At 38.8% G+C, this 21,368-nt stretch overlaps 1 protein-coding gene across 3 annotated transcripts in view; it reads left to right on the forward strand.

Annotated features, from left to right (window-relative positions):
* The window catches only part of tgm1l1 (transglutaminase 1 like 1), a 23,714-nt gene continuing 2,346 nt past the window's right edge, over positions 1-21,368 (forward strand). Inside the window, exons 1-11 of one of the 3 annotated variants that reach the window (XM_058418418.1) lie at positions 1-125; positions 11,906-12,195; positions 12,662-12,853; positions 14,537-14,788; positions 15,280-15,398; positions 16,625-16,732; positions 17,674-17,851; positions 18,640-18,778; positions 19,165-19,357; positions 19,589-19,742; positions 20,725-21,009. In XM_058418418.1, the coding sequence (XP_058274401.1) occupies positions 11,907-12,195; positions 12,662-12,853; positions 14,537-14,788; positions 15,280-15,398; positions 16,625-16,732; positions 17,674-17,851; positions 18,640-18,778; positions 19,165-19,357; positions 19,589-19,742; positions 20,725-21,009 (1,909 nt within the window). In that variant the 5' untranslated portion in view covers positions 1-125; position 11,906. Of the gene's footprint in view, positions 126-3,868; positions 4,028-7,628; positions 7,782-11,905; positions 12,196-12,661; positions 12,854-14,536; positions 14,789-15,279; positions 15,399-16,624; positions 16,733-17,673; positions 17,852-18,639; positions 18,779-19,164; positions 19,358-19,588; positions 19,743-20,724; positions 21,010-21,368 lie in introns of those variants that run through there. The other 2 variants (XM_058418416.1, XM_058418417.1) reach the window with 2 other exon arrangements.

Here is a 21,368-nt window from a genome sequence, read left to right on the forward strand (position 1 = left end):
AGTTTTATTCCTAGGGTGTGACAATCATTATTCATAAGGACCAGTCACCATTTTGACCTAAAGCTTAATAATAATGACCAGACAAGCTTTACTCCAGTAATACATATTCTTCATTATGTATAAAGGTAAGACATTTTATTATTTATTAGGAAACAATCACAAAAGCCTTTTCTTTCGACTTGTTACTCTCGCTGTATCTCACTAGAATCTACTATATCACTTCGTCTTTTTACCGCATAACTTCTGAGTGCCCTTTATTTTCACTTCCTCTTTCCTCTTCCTCTGTTCTTACCCTCTTTGCGTCGTCCTTTTTCTTCTTTATGAAATTGTAAAACTCTGTAGATGTTCGAGTGAGTGTTGTAAATGACACTGTATTGTAATTACATTGTTCATGCATATTATGTTGTAGGAGTGTATCAGCACACCCATGACACAATTTGCAGTGCAAAATTATGTTTATATATGTTTGTTATAGATGTTTATTTTATGACTTTTAGGTAAACATTTACATTACTTTTCAATAGAAAAATTTGTAATGTTACAGAGTCATATTTTTATGTCAGTAAAAAAAAAAAAAAGTAACATACACTATATTGCCAAAAGTATGCGCTCACCCATCCAAATAATCAGAATCAGGTGTTCCAATCACTTCCATGGCCACAGGTGTATAAAATCAAGCACCTAGGCATGCAGACTGTTTTTACAAACATTTGTGAAAGAATGGGTCGCTCTCAGGAGCTCAGTGAATTCCAGCGTGGAACTGTGATAGGATGCCACCTGTGCAACAAATCCAGTCGTGAAATTTCCTCGCTCCTAAATATTCCACAGTCAACTGTCAGCTGTATTATAAGAACGTGGAAGTGTTTGGGAACGACAGCAACTCAGCCACGAAGTGGTAGGCCACGTAAACTGACGGAGCGGGGTCAGCGGATGCTGAGGCGCATAGTGCGAAGAGGTCGCCAACTTTCTGCAGAGTCAATCGCTACAGACCTCCAAACTTCATGTGGCCTTCAGATTAGCTCAAGAACAGTGCGCAGAGAGCTTCATGGAATGGGTTTCCATGGCCGAGCAGCTGCATCCAAGCCATACATCACCAAGTGCAATGCAAAGCGTCGGATGCAGTGGTGTAAAGCACGCCGCCACTGGACTCTAGAGCAGTGGAGACGCGTTCTCTGGAGTGACGAATCGCGCTTCTCCATCTGGCAATCTGATGGACGAGTCTGGGTTTGGCGGTTGCCAGGAGAACGGTACTTGTCTGACTGCATTGTGCCAAGTGTAAAGTTTGGTGGAGGGGGGATTATGGTGTGGGGTTGTTTTTCAGGAGCTGGGCTTGGCCCCTTAGTTCCAGTGAAAGGAACTCTGAATGCTTCAGCATACCAAGACATTTTGGACAATTCCATGCTCCCAACTTTGTGGGAACAGTTTGGAGCTGGCCCCTTCCTCTTCCAACATGACTGTGCACCAGTGACCAAAGCAAGGTCCATAAAGACCGATAGAACACCTTTGGGATGAATTAGAGCGGAGACTGAGAGCCAGGCCTTCTCGTCCAACATCAGTGTGTGACCTCACAAATGCGCTTCTGGAAGAATGGTCAAAAATTCCCATAAACACACTCCTAAACCTTGTGGACAGCCTTCCCAGAAGAGTTGAAGCTGTTATAGCTACAAAGGGTGGACCGACGTCATATTGAACCCTATGGATTAGGAATGGGATGTCACTTAAGTTCATATGCAAGTCAAGGCAGGTGAGCGAATACTTTTGGCAATATAGTGTATCATATAGTTAAGTTAAGGCCACTTTACAGACAAAAAAAAAAAACCCACTGTGAAGACTGCTGGGTTTTGCATGTGAAAAAACAAAAACAAAACCCAAGCATTTGTGACAGACAAAGTCTCCAGAGAAATGTAGGCGGTTCTCCAGAACGCTCAGTAAAACATACTGGCTAATTTCCTTGTACAGCTTCACAAATCCTACCAAGACTGCTGTTTTTAAAGCAAAGATGCAAAGGGTTATAACACCATTATCGACTTCATTACTGTTTGCATTTTATATTTTTTATGTTGGACATTTAATTTCATTATTTTTTGAAGGCATTTGCTATATTTTACCGACTTCTGCACAGTACAGTGTGTATGATTCAGTAAACAGTACGTGACAGTTGACACACAGACAAGCAACATTGCACTTTCTGGATAAAATAGGCATGTGGATGTGAGGTAATCTGTGGTGATTAATCGGCTGTGATGACATTTGTCATTTCTAATCCAAGTGACAGGGTGTGAAAAGAGCAGAGCTGGGCAGTTGTCATCTCTTGAACTTCCAGAAATGCCTGTTTTTGGGCAATAAAATTGAAAAAAAAAAACAAACTTTATTGCAGAGCTGACCTCCAGTTAGAATGTGGAAATACCCGTGAGCTGACCTGCAGTTAGAATGTGGAAATACCTGTGAATTGATTGTTTCATTCATTATCTGAAGCCCAAGCACAGAAAACGTTTCCACTTATAATATACACCAACCAGGTATAACATTATGACCACCTGCCTAATATTGTGTTGGTCTGTCTTTTGCTGCCAAAACAGCCCTAAACCATCATGCAAAGTTTATTGACACCTTTCTATCAGACCCAGCATTAACTTCTTCAGCAATCTGAGCAACAGTTGGTACTCAGTGGCCCTTGGGTGCCCATGACCCTGTCGCCAGGTCACCACTGTTCCTTTCTTGGAGCACTTTTGATAGATACTGGCCACTGCAGACCGGGAACACCCCACAAGAGCTGCAGTTTTGTAGATGGTCTGATCCGGTGGTCTAGCCATCACAATTTGGCCCTTCATCAAACTCGCTCAAATACTTACGCTTGTCCATTTTTCCTGCTTCTAACATCAACTTTGAGGACATGTTCACTTGCTGCCTAATATATCCCACCCACTAACAGGTGCCATGATGGGGAGATAATCAGTGTTATTCACTTCACCTCTCAGTGCTCATAACGTCATGCCTGATCGGTGTATATACATAGAACTTATCATGATAAACAGATCATGTTTAAAATGAAAGCTACAGCATTGAGATAACTCTCACTTTGATGACTTAACGCCTGCAATACTTAACGACCTCACAGAGCTAAAAATGAGTTACTATGCACACTCGCAGCAGAAAAGGTTCTGTATAAAACAATCAAGAAACCTGTAGTGTTCTTCGTAGTCTTTAAAAAGGTTCTATATTGAACCTTTTATGGGTTCATTCATTTATTTATCATTTGTTGAGTAATAATAGTAACAGACATGTAAAAATTATTGAATGCATCACACTGAATGCAAAAATAATTTTACAATGCAACCAATCAATGTGCAAAGGGAAAATGGGTCTTTGTTGTCACTATAGAACCTTTATGGCACAAAGTGTTGTTTGGAGTTAAGTAAAGAACCCTGGGGTTCTACTATATATACATTTTTTTTTCTAAGATTGCATGAACCCCATATAGATGAAATAACTCTGTGTGTGTGTGTGTGTGTGTTACATTAGTGTTGCACTCTTCCAGAGTAGAATTAAAGAAATACTCCAGAATTTTGCAGCCTTTTACCAAATCTGACAGGTCATGAAGATTTTTTTCCTTTCCTCAGAAAAGAACGGACACTTCCTGTCACTCAGGACTTGGTCACTAAAGGACAGCTTCTTAAACACACACTGTAAGTCAAATACTAGTCTTAATAAATTTGAGTCAAATAAGGAATAAAACACGACAGAGGTGCTAGACATCCCACTAGATGATACTACATAGATTTGCTAATGATCATTCCTGCCCACGCACGCGCGGACACACGCCTCGCTCGGGTGGTCTCCACTCGTAATATCCGATAACCCAGCCTTTCGTGTGTGTCACACAGTAGTGGGCGTGTGTAGCCCTGCATGTGTTTGGTGTGTTTAAATGCGTTAGCCTTCACAGTGTGTAATCACACATGTTTCTAACTTTTACAAACTAACGGAAGCGCGAGAAGGAGACACACGCATCGGACTTGCTGAAGCTCGGGTAACGTTACGAATGATTCCGAATATATCTCTGTCTCTCTTCTCAACTCTTTAGTTGCTTTGATCTCAGGAAAGGCTGGGTCCAAACTCTGTAGAGTGCCACGGATACTAGTAAATACTGCCTCAAAATACTTCAACAGCATGTTTAATACAGCAGGGCTTTAAATATAAAACTATTATTATAACAGAATTGCTTTACACAACAGCAAACACACCCGTCTTTATCCAGAAACGCATCTGAACTTTTCTATCTTGTCTTTTACTGTTTATTCCTCTTTCCAAAAGTTTTGCATCGTTTCTGTAGGCGCTGTGTATCAGATTCTTTCAGAGAGAATGTTAATACACTATTCTGTACTATTTTCAGATGCTATTTGTTATTATTATTATTATTATTATTATTAGTAGTAGTAGTAGTAGTAGTAGTAGAAGTAGTATCATCATCATCATCATCATCATCATCATTATTATTATTATTATTATTATTATTATTAGTAGTAGTAGTAGTAGTATTGTTAACATCATCATCATCATTATTATTATTATCATTAGTAGTAGTAGTAGAAGTAGTAGTATTGTTAACATCATCATCATCATTATTATTATTAGTAGTAGTAGTAGTAGTAATAGTAGAAGTAGTATTATCATCATCATCATCATCATTATTAGTAGTAGTAGTAATAGGAGTAGTAGAAGTAGTATTATCATCATCATCATCATTATTATTATTATTATTATTATTAGTAGTAGTAGTAGTAGTAGTAGTATTGTTAACATCATCATCATCATCATCATTATTATTATTATTATCATTAGTAGTAGTAGTAGAAGTAGTAGTATTGTTAACATCATCATCATCATTATTATTATTATTATTATTATTATTATTAGTAGTAGTAGTAGTATTGTTAACATCAACATCATCATCATTATTATTATTATTATCATTAGTAGTAGTAGAAGTAGTAGTATTGTTAACATCATCATCATCATTATTATTATTATTAGTAGTAGTAGTAGTAGTAGTAATAGTAGAAGTAGTATTATCATCATCATCATCATCATCATTATTAGTAGTAGTAGTAATAGGAGTAGTAGAAGTAGTATTATCATCATCATCATCAACATTATTATTATTATTATTATTATTATTAGTAGTAGTAGTAGTAGTATTGTTAACATCATCATCATCATCATCATTATTATTATTATCATTAGTAGTAGTAGTAGAAGTAGTAGTATTGTTAACATCATCATCATCATTATTATTATTATTAGTAGTAGTAGTAGTAGTAATAGTAGAAGTAGTAGTATTGTTAACATTATCATCATCATCATTATTATTATTATTAGTAGAAGTAGTAGTATTGTTAACATCATCATCATCATAATCATTATTATTATTCATTACTATTAATATTATTATTATTATTATCATTATCTGTTTGGGAGATAAGGACGTGTGTAAGTCAGACACCCTGCTGAATTACACAACGTTTTGAATCAGCAGAAGTAATATAAAGTCAATGCAAAAAAATTATTTGCTGCTCTCAGGTGGAGTGCTGGAAATAGTTGTTGCAATGTTGAAATCTCATTAAAACCTACTAGCTAATTTCCTTACACACGAATTATACCAGAGACAACTGTTTTTTTTTAACCAAAGAAGCAAAAGGTTGTCACACCAAAGATTAAAATTTAATTCTGAAGGCATCTTTGCTTTAAGGCAGGACTTTAAGTCAGTAAGTCAGACAGCCAGAATTCCCTGTGCCGAATTGCATACGCACCGTTCTGAATTAGCTCAAAGAATATTAAATCAGCTCTAAATTTAATTGCTACACTCAGCTGGAGATCCATGAGCAGCTTTTTGAGATTTTGTGCTTGGAAATCTCGTACTGCATGGAGTGGCAAAACTCTTTTGGGTAGGAGAAACCTCCTCCAAATCTCTGTACAGATTTATTTTATAGTCATGTAAGGCATCATATTTAGGCTACAACTTGGAGTCATGGGAGTGTTTTCCTGTCTTCTTATACTCCAGTTTTGATTTGTGTCCTGCTGAATATCAGTAACACTTCCAGTACAGCGATCTGTAAATGAACGAGAATTTGTAGAAACATCAGTACATCTGGAGCTTCTGGGATTTGAACTCAGAACCTTGTAGTCACCAGAGGCCCTTCCCGAATCCAACTAATCTCTCAGTGTTCATTTAGCACTTAAGACATTAGAATCATCCTTCAACACATTAAGAAATAATCTTTCTTTGTATTGCAACAAGGATTGACGAAATCAGTGATAAACACTTGCAATGTGAGAAACGTCTGAGAAATCAGTTACAAAATTCCATCAGAAAGATGTTGCATGCTAATATGCTATGATAATGATACAGTTCAATTTAGTAGTCTGCAATAGATATGGGATCATTTTTGATCAACTGGGATCAAAGACTGCCTATAGAGAGTTCAAAATTATAAATGATTTTTACATACAGGTTGTTGATGATAATCTATTTATTATTGTTGCATTAATGTTCCTTCTATAAATCGATGCCTCTATCCAAATTGGTGGTTTGTTATAATCTTAAACGGTGCCTGTTTAATATATAAGTCTTTCATGAAAATTTAGTTGTAGTGTTAGTGTACATTTATAAACAGTTTAGGGTACAAAAAGGGCATAAAGTAAAGATTTAATTTTGCAATAAAGCACACATATATTTGTAGGGAAAAGACACCCGGACACCACCCCAAAATCTTATTTTTTTCTGAGAATTCAGTGTAGCATTAATATTTACAGTGTTACTTAGTGTCCAGCTGATCATATATGAAGTCCTTAATCTTTATTGCAAATAATTGTTGAAGCTGTGTTTCTTTTGTTAACTATGAGGTGTAATGCATTATAAAATCTTTCACAGGTTGTTACATAGTTTAATGAGCCATTAAACAGAGCACAGGTTATTATACCTCTATACACTTGGTGTTTTGCCACCTGTGTCAGGCCACAAACTTGGGCTGGGTCATATCCAAATTCTAGGAGTCATAAATAACTCACTTCAGAAAAGGTGAATGACTAGGCTGTTTAACTGGCTGTTGAATTGCTGGGCCCATTCACAGTTTTCTGAGCTTGCCAGTTTTTCTTGATTTTCTTAAAGAGTATAGATACTTAAATATTTACCTTAAATGAGCATTTCTTGTAGTCTAGTTCCCAAGCTAGTTTGATTGTCATTGAGGTTCTTGTCTTTGTTAACTGTCTTGCTGAAGGCTTGCTCATCACATAGGAACATGGTGACAACTTTTACAGTTCCACAGAACTCATCAGTCACTGCTTCATCCACGATGGGGGCATGCAACAACTATCTGATGGAATTGTCTAACTGTTCTCTCAGACATTTACTGCAAGTGTTAATCACTGCTTTCGTCAAACCTTGTCGGAAAATAAATTCTCCAAAAGCTTTACACGGGTTAGGCAGGGCTATACGAAGGATTAGAGGTGAAGGAGTTTGAGAGGTGATGTGTTTTTATTGGGCGGTTTCAGGTCTGGAGAGAGTTAGACTTATCTCAGCACCAAGCCCATGCACTTTTACATTCCAGTAAGAAGAGGAAGGCTTAGCTGGCCAACAGCAACACACAAAGGATGGGAGGGGAGGCAAAGAAAGGAGGACAAGGGGGCGAGAGAGAGGAGGAAAGTACATGAAATGCAATTAAAATGAGGGCACAAATAAAAAGTCAAGGGCATGAAGTGACTGCATGAAGCTTGAAGTTTAAGGGGTGAGTGATTATGGATTTGTGTTTTTGACCAGATGGTTGTGAGTTCAGATCCTACAATCCTGTACTCTAACTCAGGCTTCGTAGTATATGAGAAGACTAGATATGATATGCAAAGAGAAAATGTATCTTTGTTTTTTTTTACTCCCCCAGTCCAATAACATGCGGTAGGCTGACCGGCATCTCTAAATTGTCTGTAGTGTGTGAGTGTGTGTGTATGTGATTGTGCCCCGAGTCCCCAGAAAAAGACTCCAGGCTCCGAGCAACTCTGCATGGGATAAGCAGTACAGAAAATGGATTGATTGCATTTTGCTAAACTGTGATCCTAAAAATTAAGGCCTAACCTTGAGAAGTATTTCTTTTCGTTTCTTCATGTGTAGAGCATATTTGAGTGAGAGGTCTGGTTGACGTCTGTGAATTTGCCCACGCCAGAGTGAATCATCAAATGAATCCCCAGATTCAGAGGAATACAATAGTAATAAAGCTATAATGACTAAATTACTAAAACGTTACTAAAAGGTCTATTCACTTCATGTGTTGAATCACAACACGTCTGAGGTGGTGTAAAATCTGGGAATGGTCCTGATAGGACATTCCGCTGGTTAATCACTTTATAGACGCTGAACTCATTGCCTGGCATGACGTGTAGCTACCTGCACTCATGAACAAAGAGTTATGACATGGGTTGGAACCATATAAGATACAGTGAAGTGATTATCAGCCCTTACTGTAAGACGTTTAATAAAACCTGGTCACTCATTGACAGAAAAAAAAAATCACAAAAATGTGCATTATGCTAGTTCAGTACCATATGTTGTATTTTTATTTAACATGTTGTAATGGGTTTTATTTAAACAACTAAACCGTCTCTCAAAACACCTTTGACCAGATCTGGATAAGACCAATAAGTTAAGTTAGGTCTTGTTGTGGTTGTACTGGGATCTTCATCTTGCACTCCAGCAGCTGCAACCAGCTTTCCAACTGGCTTCAGACCAACAGCTGACCCTCCTTTAGATCTGTGACAGACGATCAGTCGAGAAGCCGGCTCAGATATTTAACCCTTAATGCCACTGGATTATGGATCACAGAGCTCATGGATATTGTTTGTGCCATTAATGGCTTGTAAGTGTTTTATTTCCAGCTGGGGACAGAAAAGCATGAATAGACTGAAAGGGACTTGGAGTGAAAACAGACATAGCAGTTTAGGATTTTACCAGGGATTGATGGACTTGGTATGGTTCAAAGAACAGTAAGAAAGGTTTCTGTGGAGTCTCTCTCTCTCTTTCTCTTTCTCACATACACACATTTTTTCCCCTTTGTACAGCAGTTTAACTTCTTTGTCACAGTCACAACATGATGAAAGCCTCAGATTTATAGCGCTGTCTCATAGGGACAATTCAGACACTGCATTTTAGCCTTGATCATCGTTTTAGCCATGGCTTTCCCAGACCCAGACTGAATACAGAACAAGGATGTAAAAGATTGCAGAGGTCCATCCTGGCCAAATACACAGCTTTTACAAAGCTCATGGGGTATCATCCAGAAATCTTTCTTGGGGCAAAATAGACATAATTTCCTCGAAATTATTCTAAAAAAAAAAAAAAAAAAATTTATCCCAAGTCTTCCATCTAAATGTAGCTTACAATGAAATAACTAGCCACTGGGGTAGCTAAACTTAAACATGCTGCTAGCTAATACTTAATACTTAATATAAAATACTTTATATTCTGCTAGTTGCTATTATTACATTTGATGTAATAATCATTTGTCATTTGATGAGCTAAATATAAATTGCTAAATAGCAAGATAGCTTGGCAGTTAGGTATTATCACACTATTAAATAAAAGAACTGAGGCACCAGAGAATGTTAACAGAACATTCTGTTAGTAATAAGAGTCTATAAGAAGATGTAATGCTACAAAAATAAATAACTTTTACTGCTTCAGTCTGTAGTAAAATTGCTAGCATGGAGATCCTCCAAGAAGCAACTGTTGCAGTAGCTAAGCATAAGCTAGTTAATCATTACTAGCTTTTGAGGTACAGTATGAATTTGGATTAGCTAACTATACTGTATATAGCTATATAGCTAGCCTACTATATACTCTATATATGCTAAATGTGTTAAGTAATCATGAGACCCACAGTTTTAAGACCATTTTTAAATTGCTAGCTTCAAATAAGCTAGTGTTCTATCAAGAGGCTAGCACTGCAGTAGCTAAACTATGACTGACACTAGCTAGCTAGCTTGATTTCAATCTGTGGGGATGCTCCTGGCAATCTTATCGATGGAGTCACAATATTCTTTAATAATAAATAAATACAGTTGATCTTCTTATGCAGAATTATTTTAGATTAGCGTACAGCATGTCATATTTTTCCATGTTAATTCAGTTTATTTCTATGCAGCTGCACACTATAACATTAAACTTGTGTAGAAATTGTGTGAGGAAACTTAACATAAGCACATAGTAGAGTCCTGGGGAGTCTTTAGGATTAAAGCAGCAGCTGCTGTAATATCCAGCTGAGATAAGAAAGAGTGAGTCTTGGATATAAGCGCTTTTTAGGAAGTGTACATTAAACGGCTGATTTGTATTAACATGAGAATCATATCATTAGACAAAAAATGAAAACGTCACTATTAATAAGAACTGGGGAGACTGGGGTGCGAGGGGTTTGATGAACATTGGGATTTGTTTCTCGCAGCTGTGTAAGGGTATGATAGACGGCATGTGACTAAAAAAGAGGAATCTGTTGATCACACGCTACATTCAGAAGAAAGAGGTCTGGGGGGAATTCTCTGTTTAGGCTCTTTCAAATGGTATTTGTTAATTCCACTTAGGACACGGGCCAAGAAATCTGTTAAACAGAAAGAGCATAGAAATCCTAAAAAACTTGTTCTCACAGCCTCTCTGCCATAATGCAGTGCATGTCTGTGGAAGTGTGGTCATGGTCACAGGAGGGGCGGTTTAGTGAGTCTATGGTATTCAGACCTGCATTCCACAAGCCATATAAAGCATGTGCGCGCTTACACACACACACACAGGCGTTGGTGTGTGTGTGTGTGTGTGTTTGTGTGTGTGTGTGGCAATAACCACCTCCTTGTGAGTATGTTTGGACATTCTCCGGAGCTCTCTGTGTTTTGGGAGGTTTGTGTTGAGGAACACCATGTAGTATGAAGATTACAGGGGGAAAAATAAGCACAAGAACAGTGATAAAGCTGTGCAGATGTAGGGATGCAGGGTGGGAGAGAAAAGTCTGACTAGAGGAAAGGAGATTTGGTGGGAGCTGAGAGTCACACACATGGTTCCCATTAACACACAGTTAACCCTTTCTGATTGTGGCAGCTCTTATAAGGCCACAGCTTCATGACAGCTGTGTAGCTGCTGGGCAAATCGTCCAACTTTCACTGTGAAATGCAGCTGTGTAAGGTGAATCAGATATCCGCTGATCATTTGGAGATAATCCCAGATGCAATTTAAAGGCTGTTTAAGGTTGTGCTTGTGAATTCGGTCATAACAAACCGATGTTTATAGGGCTTGACGCATGGAATCAAGTTTATAGCTCTCGCAGAAAGAGCGATTATGTTAATAATAGTGCAGGAACAACAGCGGGTATTGTGAAGTTTCAGACGAAATGAAACACACACAGACGCATGCACACCCAAACACACACACATTCAAATTCCCTTAAGCTCAGTTGGCATGACGACTTTCTCAAGATCAGCTTTTTTTATTTACTTTGGAACGAAAATTTGTATATCAACATTTGCATCAGTGTGCCTGAGTCATTGGTTTCCTTCATGTTCTCTGGTTTCCTCCCACTTCCCAAAATGTCCCAGTGTCTCAATTGCTTCTAGGTATGAGTGATGGTGCCTTGTAATGGACCCAGATTTCATTCACAGGAAAAGCTCCATACAGACCATTAATGAAGATGAATGAATGAACACATGATTAAACAATATGAAATCCTTCTGTCTGGATTTAGAAAGTTTAACTTAAAACAAATCAATATTATTCGTCTTTTCAGCAGGTGAACTTTTCAAAGAATTTTGTCTTTAAATTTCCAATTTGCAATAATAGTCCACCAGTCCAAGACAAAACACTAACTCAGAACACATTCTCTTACAGAATGTCAGCATCCAGATTATCAGTCAGAGACGGTTCAGCCGTCGGCCGCTTCTACGGCGCTGCCGCCAGCAACGGACAGGCGATCCCCGAGAAGGATGTGGTTACCAGGGAAACGAAGGAGGAGGGAGGTTGTCGTCGCTGGTTGCGGAAAATGTGTCCCTGTTGCTGTCGCCGTCCGAGCAACTCCTATAATGTCACGAACGATCTAGACACTGCGGTCACAGTTGAAGAGAAAGTGACACCGCACCCTGAGCCTCCTCAACCTCACACAGAAGACAACGAGCTGGAGGGTGAGACTGATAACTTTCTTACATCTTTATCCATTATCTAAATATACAGGGTCCAGAACACTGACTCTGTGAACTTTCTTTTGAGAAGTTCAGTTCAGTTTTAAGAATGTGACTGTTTAACACATAGACTTGCAAAGAATATCACTTCTTACACAAGCTCAGTGTCAGCAGTTTGGATATTTGGTTATGTGACCTTTCAGAGAAAACCATAAATAGAGAAAAGTTCATTTAAATGTGAAAGCCATTCTCGCAGACCGTTGTGCATAGTGTTGCACAATTTTTAGTGTTTAACCAAAATCTGTACGAGGAGTGAACAAATCGTCAAGACACTAACTAAACTGGTACTAGCTGTATTTGATTTGCACTTTGCTAAACTTCTTGACATCTCATGCTTTGAGAACATTTCCAAAAAAATTTCACTTTTTTTTGTGTCCACTCATCACTACACTCATTGTCCTTTTTACAGACTTATCTCTGGTTGTACGCTCCGTGGATCTTCTCAGTTCAAACACCGCCCAAAACCGGAGGGAACACCACACCGAGAAGTATCACAGCAACGAGCTCATCATCCGCCGAGGCCAGACCTTTCAGATTATGCTTGACCTCTCGCGTTCTTTCAACATCAACACAGACAAGTTGCATCTGGAGCTGAAGACAGGTCAGTGCGAGGTTTTGGATGCTTTTACGACAGATAATCTTGTCACACTACCGTGCCAACTGACTGACCTCATGCCGGGAGTGGTTATATGACCAGAAGCCAGTATGATCTTTTAGGAATTTTATTTAGCATACTGGGTGTGACTATGTATTAGGTTTCATTTGTCAACTGTTTCGAGGTATGTTACATGAGTGTACAGTTTGGGAGATCACAAAATAGGCTCAGTGGTGTGAACCTGGTCACAAAATTATTAGAAGAAACTGTGGAAAAAATCGAAATAAAGTTAGCGATAAATTAAAAATGGTTGTCATTTTTCATTTTAACAGATGGCTACTTTTATATATTGAATATCTCTGATGCTAAAATCTCTCCTGCTGATGGAGGCGGGTTTCTAGGTTTTCTATCTTTAGGATGACATTGTAGTTGATTATTTTCCATTAAAATGACTGTTGAAATCAACAGCAATTTGCCAACAATTACAGTATTTCTAATAAATTGCCAATCCCAGAAGTGTTGATCAATCAATCGATCAGTCAATCAATCAATCAATCTCCTCACACAAAAAAACTTCACCGTATCAGCAATTACACACATTTGTATCTGTTTATTTGGAGCTTCCGTCATACTCTGCAACCAAAACTACTGTCAATGCCGCTGTTAGAATAAAGAATTAAAAAAAGATCGGAGAAAAAGATCTAAAAAGTACAAATTCTCTGAGAAGATATATGTTCTTGTCTACAAAGTTGAAGCCGTGGGAGACACAGCTTGGTATTCAGCTTAAATAAGGACCTGATAACATCATGCTTTGAATAATCCGCATTCTTTCACCAGATACACTCCAATGCCGTGTGAATGCTAAGCCGGTACACTCTCTTATAATACAGTCTAAGAAAAATTAACATAAAAGAATTTCATTGTAAATTCTGCATTGGAAAAACTTCTCAGCTGTGTGAACGCTACACTGTGCTTTAAGGGTGTTACCATGGAAACGGTTTCGTTTCCCATTTGCTTTTCGTAATAGTTCAGGCATGTACTGAATGACCAAGCGTGATTTCACAAGCTTGTAGTTCACTCAGCATCACTCAGGAAATGAATGCAGCTAGGCAGGGCCTTAGGCTTACAGTAAGAAAAACAAGTGTTTTAAATGAAAGGAAGTGAAGTTATATGTTGAGCTTGTTGAAGCAGTTGAGGTTGAAACCTAAGAATAGTCTTCCTCTCTAAGAGGGTGGGACATAAAGAGAGGAAAGGCAGAGACCTTGTGATAACACCCAGCTCTCACTGTGTGAAATAATACACAGAACAAACATGTGAAGTGTTACACTGTGGTGGTTTCCCATACAGCCGTGCATCGCACTGCTGCACCTCAGCGCTATTTGTCTTGCAACAACTGAAATATTTTGGCTTCTCTCTCACTGCTTTCTGAACCGCATATCTGAGTGAGCTTGAGAAAATGAATAAAACTTGGCATCGAGCCCCTCTCTACTCCAGGTTCATAAAGGGCAGGTTATGTGTTTGCTCTATAACTCAACTAATCAAGTGTAATAAATCTGTTGCTGAATACACAAACCTTCCTGGAGCTTTTTGTATTTCAGGTCAACGGAATTATAGCACTCTGTAACCCAAAAAATTAAAAGAACAAATCACCTTCAACCCACACTCTGTCTGAACCTTTTCCCTTTATAGGTTCGCAGCCGTTGGTGTCGAAGGGCACGCACGTCATCATTCCTCTCGTGGAGGAGCTGCAGGACCTGTGCTGGGAAGCCAAGGTGGTGGAGCAGAATGCCAATCGCATCAAGCTGTCAATCAACTCGCTCCCCCATGCTGTCATCGGAAAATACAAGCTCACGGTCAGCACCTGGAGTACAGAAAGCAAGTGTGTTACCACCCATGACCCCGAGAAAGACATCTACATACTCTTCAACCCCTGGTGTAAAGGTGAGATATGCAAAGAAATAACATTTAACTGTGTTTTCCACACAGGATAAATTTAACTAACTAAACGCAAGAATAAAGAAAAAAAGTAAAAGCATTATGTGTAAGATTTTAAGAAAAAAGGTATATGGAGATATGGAAGAACAACAATAAAACTATAAAAGGAAAAAAATTACATTTCTGACCCACAATAACTAAAAAAAATTGTACAAACATAAAGGAGTACAAATAAAAATTTTTCTGCTGCCCTCCTCTTACATTCCTCGGAAAATCATGCCCATGTGTTGGTCAAAGAAAGAAAGCAGCCAGTGTTCTGCTCAATGTAATCTGTGTGTGGGGCAGAAACACCGGAAAGCACAGCACCCCACCTCACTCTGATAATGTCACACAGTGTGAGTGCTTCTCACTGCCAGATCACTGTAGTTCTCCAGGCATTGTGTTTCCTTACAGAACAACAAAACTAACTTCTCCTCTGTGTGATCTCTGTCTTTCAGCGGACACAGTGTATATGGACGGTGAAGCTGAGAAAAACGAGTACGTGTTGAACGACACTGGGAAAATTTACTACGGCACAGAGAGGCAGATCGGCGGTCGCACGTGGAACTATGGACAGGTGCAGTGAGGAGAGAGAAAAGCTCACGTGAACATCAACCCCTTAAATTACAGACTTCCACTCCATTGCCACCATAGCTGTTTAAAGTTAGCATCAAAAATGTTAAATATATAGGAATAGAACTTCTCCCTTATTTAGTATAACTTGCTAGTTCATTTTAGCTAACTAGCTTAGTTCAAAATCCTCTTAGAAATTCTACTATTGTTTATTTCAGATTAGCTCATTTTAGTTAACTAGCTTGATCTAATAGTGAAGATTATTCAAATGTAACTCCCAGCTTTACTTTCCTCATGATTTCCCCCTGAATAATAAGCTGAATGACTGAATACAAGCCTGGATATAAAAGGGTTGATAAACTAGCAGCTGTTGCTCTAGCACCTTAGCTAACTAGCTAGCTAACCACAAATATAAATTTAAAAAAATGCTCTTAAAAATTCCACCTATTTTTTTTATTACCATGTCAGATTAGCTAACTAGTTTGAACTAACAGTGAAGAACTCTCAGATTTACATTTCTCATGATTTTAAAATATGCCAATAATATAATAACAAGCCAGGATATCAGACGGATGACAAACTAGCTGTTAGATAGCTAGCTAACTACAAATATAAGTAAAATTCCTTACAGAACACTTAGCCTAGCTCACCTCTGTAGTCGAGCTACAGGGCTAATCAGGGATGCTCATATGTAAATCATCACATTTTCAAATCAAAACATTAATCTTCAGTAAACCTGAAACGTCTGGGCTCACTGATCATGTATTTTATATGATTTTATTATTGCTTTTTTATTTTTAAATACATACCCATCAACCCCAACAGCAACATTAAACAGTTCATGTACATTTATAGAGTTTAATAGACACTCCAGCGATAGGAGAAGGAACAGTGAGAAGGAAAGAACAGCAGAGAGAGAAAAAATCAAAATGAAATAGGGGGAAAATGCAAAACAAAAAAACACCCAGGAATCAATACATGGGAGAAAATACAACAGTGGAGTGGAATAAAAACAGATCAGTTTATGGAATGAATGATAATGAGTTGCAGAAACTGCAATGGAAAGATGAAGTGAATCTGACATAGATGTGTGTCATGGATTCATTTAAAGTTCATGTAGTTATAACCTCTGTTTCTTTAGTTGCCGTATGTTGTATCTGTCGTACTGAGCAACATCTTTGTTGTCTAAACGATCTTTACTAATCATGCGTATCTCTGTGTGTTTCTCAGTTTCAGGAAGGGATTCTGGAGGCCTGTTTGTATGTACTGGAGAAGAGCGAAGTTTCTCCATCAGGCTGGGGAGATCCTGTGAACGTGGTGCGAGTCATTTCTGCTATGGTGAGTGAAACTGAAGGCAGATAATCAGCTACATTTCTGTGGTACAGTAGTGGGTTAATGGGGGCACTGTGGCTTGGATGGTTACCATGTTTGCCTCACACCGTCAGGGTTGGGGTTTTGATTCCAGTCTGCACTATGTGTGTGTGGAGTTTGCATACTCTCCCCATGCCTTGAGGGTTTTCTCTGGGTTCACCAGTTGACCCAGTAGGATAATGATGTGTGTCCTTTGAATACCAAATATGGTAGAATAAGAGAACTCAAACAAAAAACCCCCCACTAAATTTGTGGTTCTGTCATGTGTCTTCTATGTATTTTGTTTGTGTTTGCTTAATCTGTTTACTGTTCTTAGTCAGTCTACTAAATTGTCATTAATCTACAGTCTGAGCTCTAAAGAAATCGTTTTGCAATCCAAAATAATCCGCCTTAAGTCTTTTGTTAACGGCAAATGATCTGACGTGGATGCCAGAAATGAATAGTGGTGTCTTGTTATTTTATTTTATTTTATTTTATTTTATTTTATTTTATTTTATTTTAAAAGACCAGCCGGCTTTGGTCATATTATATACTGGTGAAATATTATTGGAGAATATTATTGTACAATTAAACCACAGCTGATTTTCAATTTTAACATCAACATTGCCACAAAGCAGCAAATACACACACACACACAACTTTGGAAAAGATTAACTGACAAATAAATATTAAAAAAAAAATTGCTGTTAATTAAATACAATTCTGGCAACACACCCAATATATCATCCATGTACATCCTCATAATTTTTTTTTTCAGACAAAAATCATTTAGCAGTTTTTAAGAGTAGTCTTCCACTATTGCAGTATTATTTTTAGTTTAGCCCATAAATCCTTTTGCATGCACCACTGGATTTTACTCCTGGCTTGGAGATGCTATTTAAAGATATATTTTCGACTCTGTGATTCAGATCAATGCCCCGGATGACTGTGGAGTTCTGGAAGGGAACTGGTCAGGGAACTATCAGGGTGGGACGTCTCCTACGGCATGGAGCGGCAGCGTGGACATTCTCAAGAAGTATCACAAGAGCGAAGGAGTTTCTGTCCAATACGGCCAGTGCTGGGTCTTCTCCGGGGTCACCACCACAGGTTTGTGTATATGCAAGAGTCGTGACATTGGGTCTCACTGCTCTGCTAGGATATTCATAGCTGCCAGTGGCCAATAGGAGCATGACTCTGGACCCAGGACCCTGCTGTCAGTCTGTCCTAAAATACCCTGACTGCATTCCCAGCAGTCCACCTCACTGTGGCCCTGACTGTTACGGGCATGTGTGTGTGTGTGAGTGTGTTTCTCCCGTCACCTAAAGCCCTATCACCCCAACAGTATCCAAGTTATTTCATTATCTGATTAACATGTACAGTGTTTTGGGAAATCCCATGTCACAATGCATGCTTTTTATATTTCAGAAAGTTATGTTTCTCTTATGTTGCATGTATCTTAATCACAAGTAAAGTTCTAAAATTAAAATGGAGAAAATGCATTTGAAGATTTGAATCCAGAGCATCACAGATATTTTGGCAGCTAGTATCAAACTGTATTTATTAGACTGTATCACTTTCTCTATGGCATGTAATTATCGAGCAGCTTGACAGCGTGACATTAACAGTGTGACTAAAGGTTTTCGGCTCACTGACTCCTTACTTGAATAATAATCTTTGACTAAATTAGAATGTAAATAAAATTATAAATATACATATGGTTTCTAACCCATTTTGGCCTAAAACAGTTTGTCTTCTTTGACTGTTTGCCAGGATTTAGTCACAGTGACATCCAATACATTATCCTGAACTGCCAGACATCTTAACTCAGGTTGTCTCTCTTCCCCCCTCTTCCCTCTCTCTCTCTCTCTCTCTCTCTCTCTCTCTCACTCTCTCAGTTCTGAGGTGTCTTGGTATCCCAGCACGGAGCGTAACAAATTTCCAGTCTGCCCACGACACTGATGTTTCCTTGACCACTGATGTGTATTTTGATGAGAATATGGAGCCCATTAACAAACTCAACACTGATTCTGTGTGGTGAGTTCCACTATTCCCACAGATACTAATCACGTAATCACCAGATCACTTAAAACGTACTTCACTTCACCATGAAGTTGACGTTCACTATAGGAGTTGACGTTCTCCATCTTGACCTTTGCTTTTAATGTTTCCTGCCAGTGTAATTAATTTGTTGGAGTTATCATTTAATATAAATACAATCTCTAATATTAAAATACGGAATTTTAGCACTAGTGATTTTTCTTGGGCAACATTCTTATTTGAACCCATGAATGGTTTTTAAAACTCTCCATCTAGCTCTAGATCTTATCTCTTACAGTCCTCTTATTTAAATAAGACTTCATTATTGGGAAAAACAGCCAAAGATGACCCCTGTCTATTTTCCATTTCCGTCCTCTTTCTAGGAACTTCCACGTGTGGAACGACTGCTGGATGGCTCGCCCTGATTTGCCTCCCGGTATGGGGGGCTGGCAGGCTGTTGACTCGACCCCCCAGGAAACCAGCCAGGGGACGTTCCGCTGTGGCCCCGCCTCCCTTACGGCCATCCGCACGGGCCAGGTCTACCTGAAGCATGACACACCTTTCGTCTTTGCTGAGGTGAGTGGAAGTGCTGCTTAAACCTTGTCATCTGTCCCTGTTTATTCTTCTTACTTAACCGAGTTATACTGTACCACCTGAAATACTTGACTATTCAAAGAAACAGATGGAAGAAAATTTCACAAATGACTAGCTTAATAAAAAAAAATCACTGAAACAGAATTGTAGAGATCAAACTGTAGAAATAGAATTGTATGCATGCATGCATTAAAATGCTCCGTGGTATTTTAGGTAAACAGCGATAAGATCTACTGGCAGAGGAACCTGGACAGCACGTTCTCACAGATCCACATAGAGAAGAATGCCGTAGGACACTGCATCAGTACCAAGGCTGTTGGCTCCGACCAGCGCTCTGACATCACACACCTGTACAAACATCCTGAAGGTGAAAACACAGTTCACACAATACATTCTCTGCAGTCTTCTTGAGCAGATTCTAGCAAATCCTGCTTATATAGTGACAGTAAAAACAGCTTTAGTAAAATAACATAGCAGTTTTACGGTGATAAGGAGCTATACAGTATTCAGAGCTGAAATGGTTGTGGTATTGCGTTAAGGGCTCGATATGTCAGAGCACAGATGGAGATATGAATCAGTCATGAATAAGTCCCCCGACGTTACCGACAAAGTTTGATGGCGTAATGACTTTCCACTGCATCACACCGCGTCAGAGCAAGAGAAGAAACAGCAGTCATCAGAATTAAGTTCAGGATGACGTTATGTGTTTGTGTTGATGGGATGGTTTTGTCAGGGCAACATGACTCCTTACATGTCTCATCATGTTCACGTACGCCTGCAGGTCTGTTTCCCTTCCTTACCTGCCTAAAGTTTAGGTACGCTCACACACAGCGATTTCATTCGTAATCATTGTTCTTTTACAACATGAGCATTGCGAGACTAGACAAGATTAAAAAATAATGAAATACGTTTCCATTATATTTTTATTTCCATTAAATATACCTAGGGAACTTAGTGGTGAATCGTCAGAATATTTTAGATATAAATTTATAATTCAAAATCAGTTTTGTAGGTTATGAAGAGTCTTTTGTAAAAATCTAATATGCTAAATTTCCCAATAATACAAATATAGTATTTTTGATAGTTTGAAATTACAGCATAATAAAGTCAGATTTCTTTATTTTCTTTATTTGGATTTAAGGGGATGCAAACTTTTGCACTCAAGTGTGAATAAGAATGAAATGAAGGGAATAGGAAGAGAACAGTGACTTACACCACATTTTAGTATATTTTAGTTACATACCATTGTAGTAGCAAAGAGTAAACAGGACACTTCTCAGATAAATCAGTTTCCTGAAGCTCACGTGGTAAATATCATTTTAATACAGATTTCCCGTCTCTTTTTCCAGGCTCTGAAGAAGAGCGGATCGCCGTAGAGACCGCCTGTCGCTATGGCACCAAGCCAGATGTGTATGCCTCGGCAGCGAAGGATGACGTGTGCATGGAGGTGCGTGTGGAAGGCGAGGGGCCGCGCATGGGCGCCGATGCCCACCTCAAGATCGTTCTGAAGAACCAGAGCCAGGAGCCACGCAAGACCACGCTGCACAGCCAGGTGGCCGTGATGTACTACACAGGCGTGCTGAAGGACACGGTGAAGACCGAGAAACTTCCTGTGCATCTCAAACCAAATGAAGGTGAGCTGAAGAGCGTGCACAGGCGTGAAACAACCGATTATCTATGAAAATAAGAGAAAAACGGCCCTGGACAGGAAGTTTTCTGTAGCAGTAAGTCAGTATAAATGAGATATAAATTTGTGCCAGTGCCTTGATTCATTTACAGGAGAAATGAACCACAGATAGATGGATGGATGGATGGATGGATGGATGGATGGATGGATGGATGGATGGATGGATGGATGGATGGATGGATGGATGGATGGATGGATGGATGGATGGATGGATGGATAGATAGATAGATAGATAGATTAAAAAAAAGATGATTAATTTCCAATAACAGCATTACCTGGAGTGTTTAATTTCTCTTATATTGGTGA

The sequence above is a fragment of the Hemibagrus wyckioides genome, linkage group LG20 (assembly GCF_019097595.1).
Source record: "Hemibagrus wyckioides isolate EC202008001 linkage group LG20, SWU_Hwy_1.0, whole genome shotgun sequence".
NCBI classification, from domain to species: Eukaryota; Metazoa; Chordata; class Actinopteri; order Siluriformes; family Bagridae; genus Hemibagrus; species Hemibagrus wyckioides.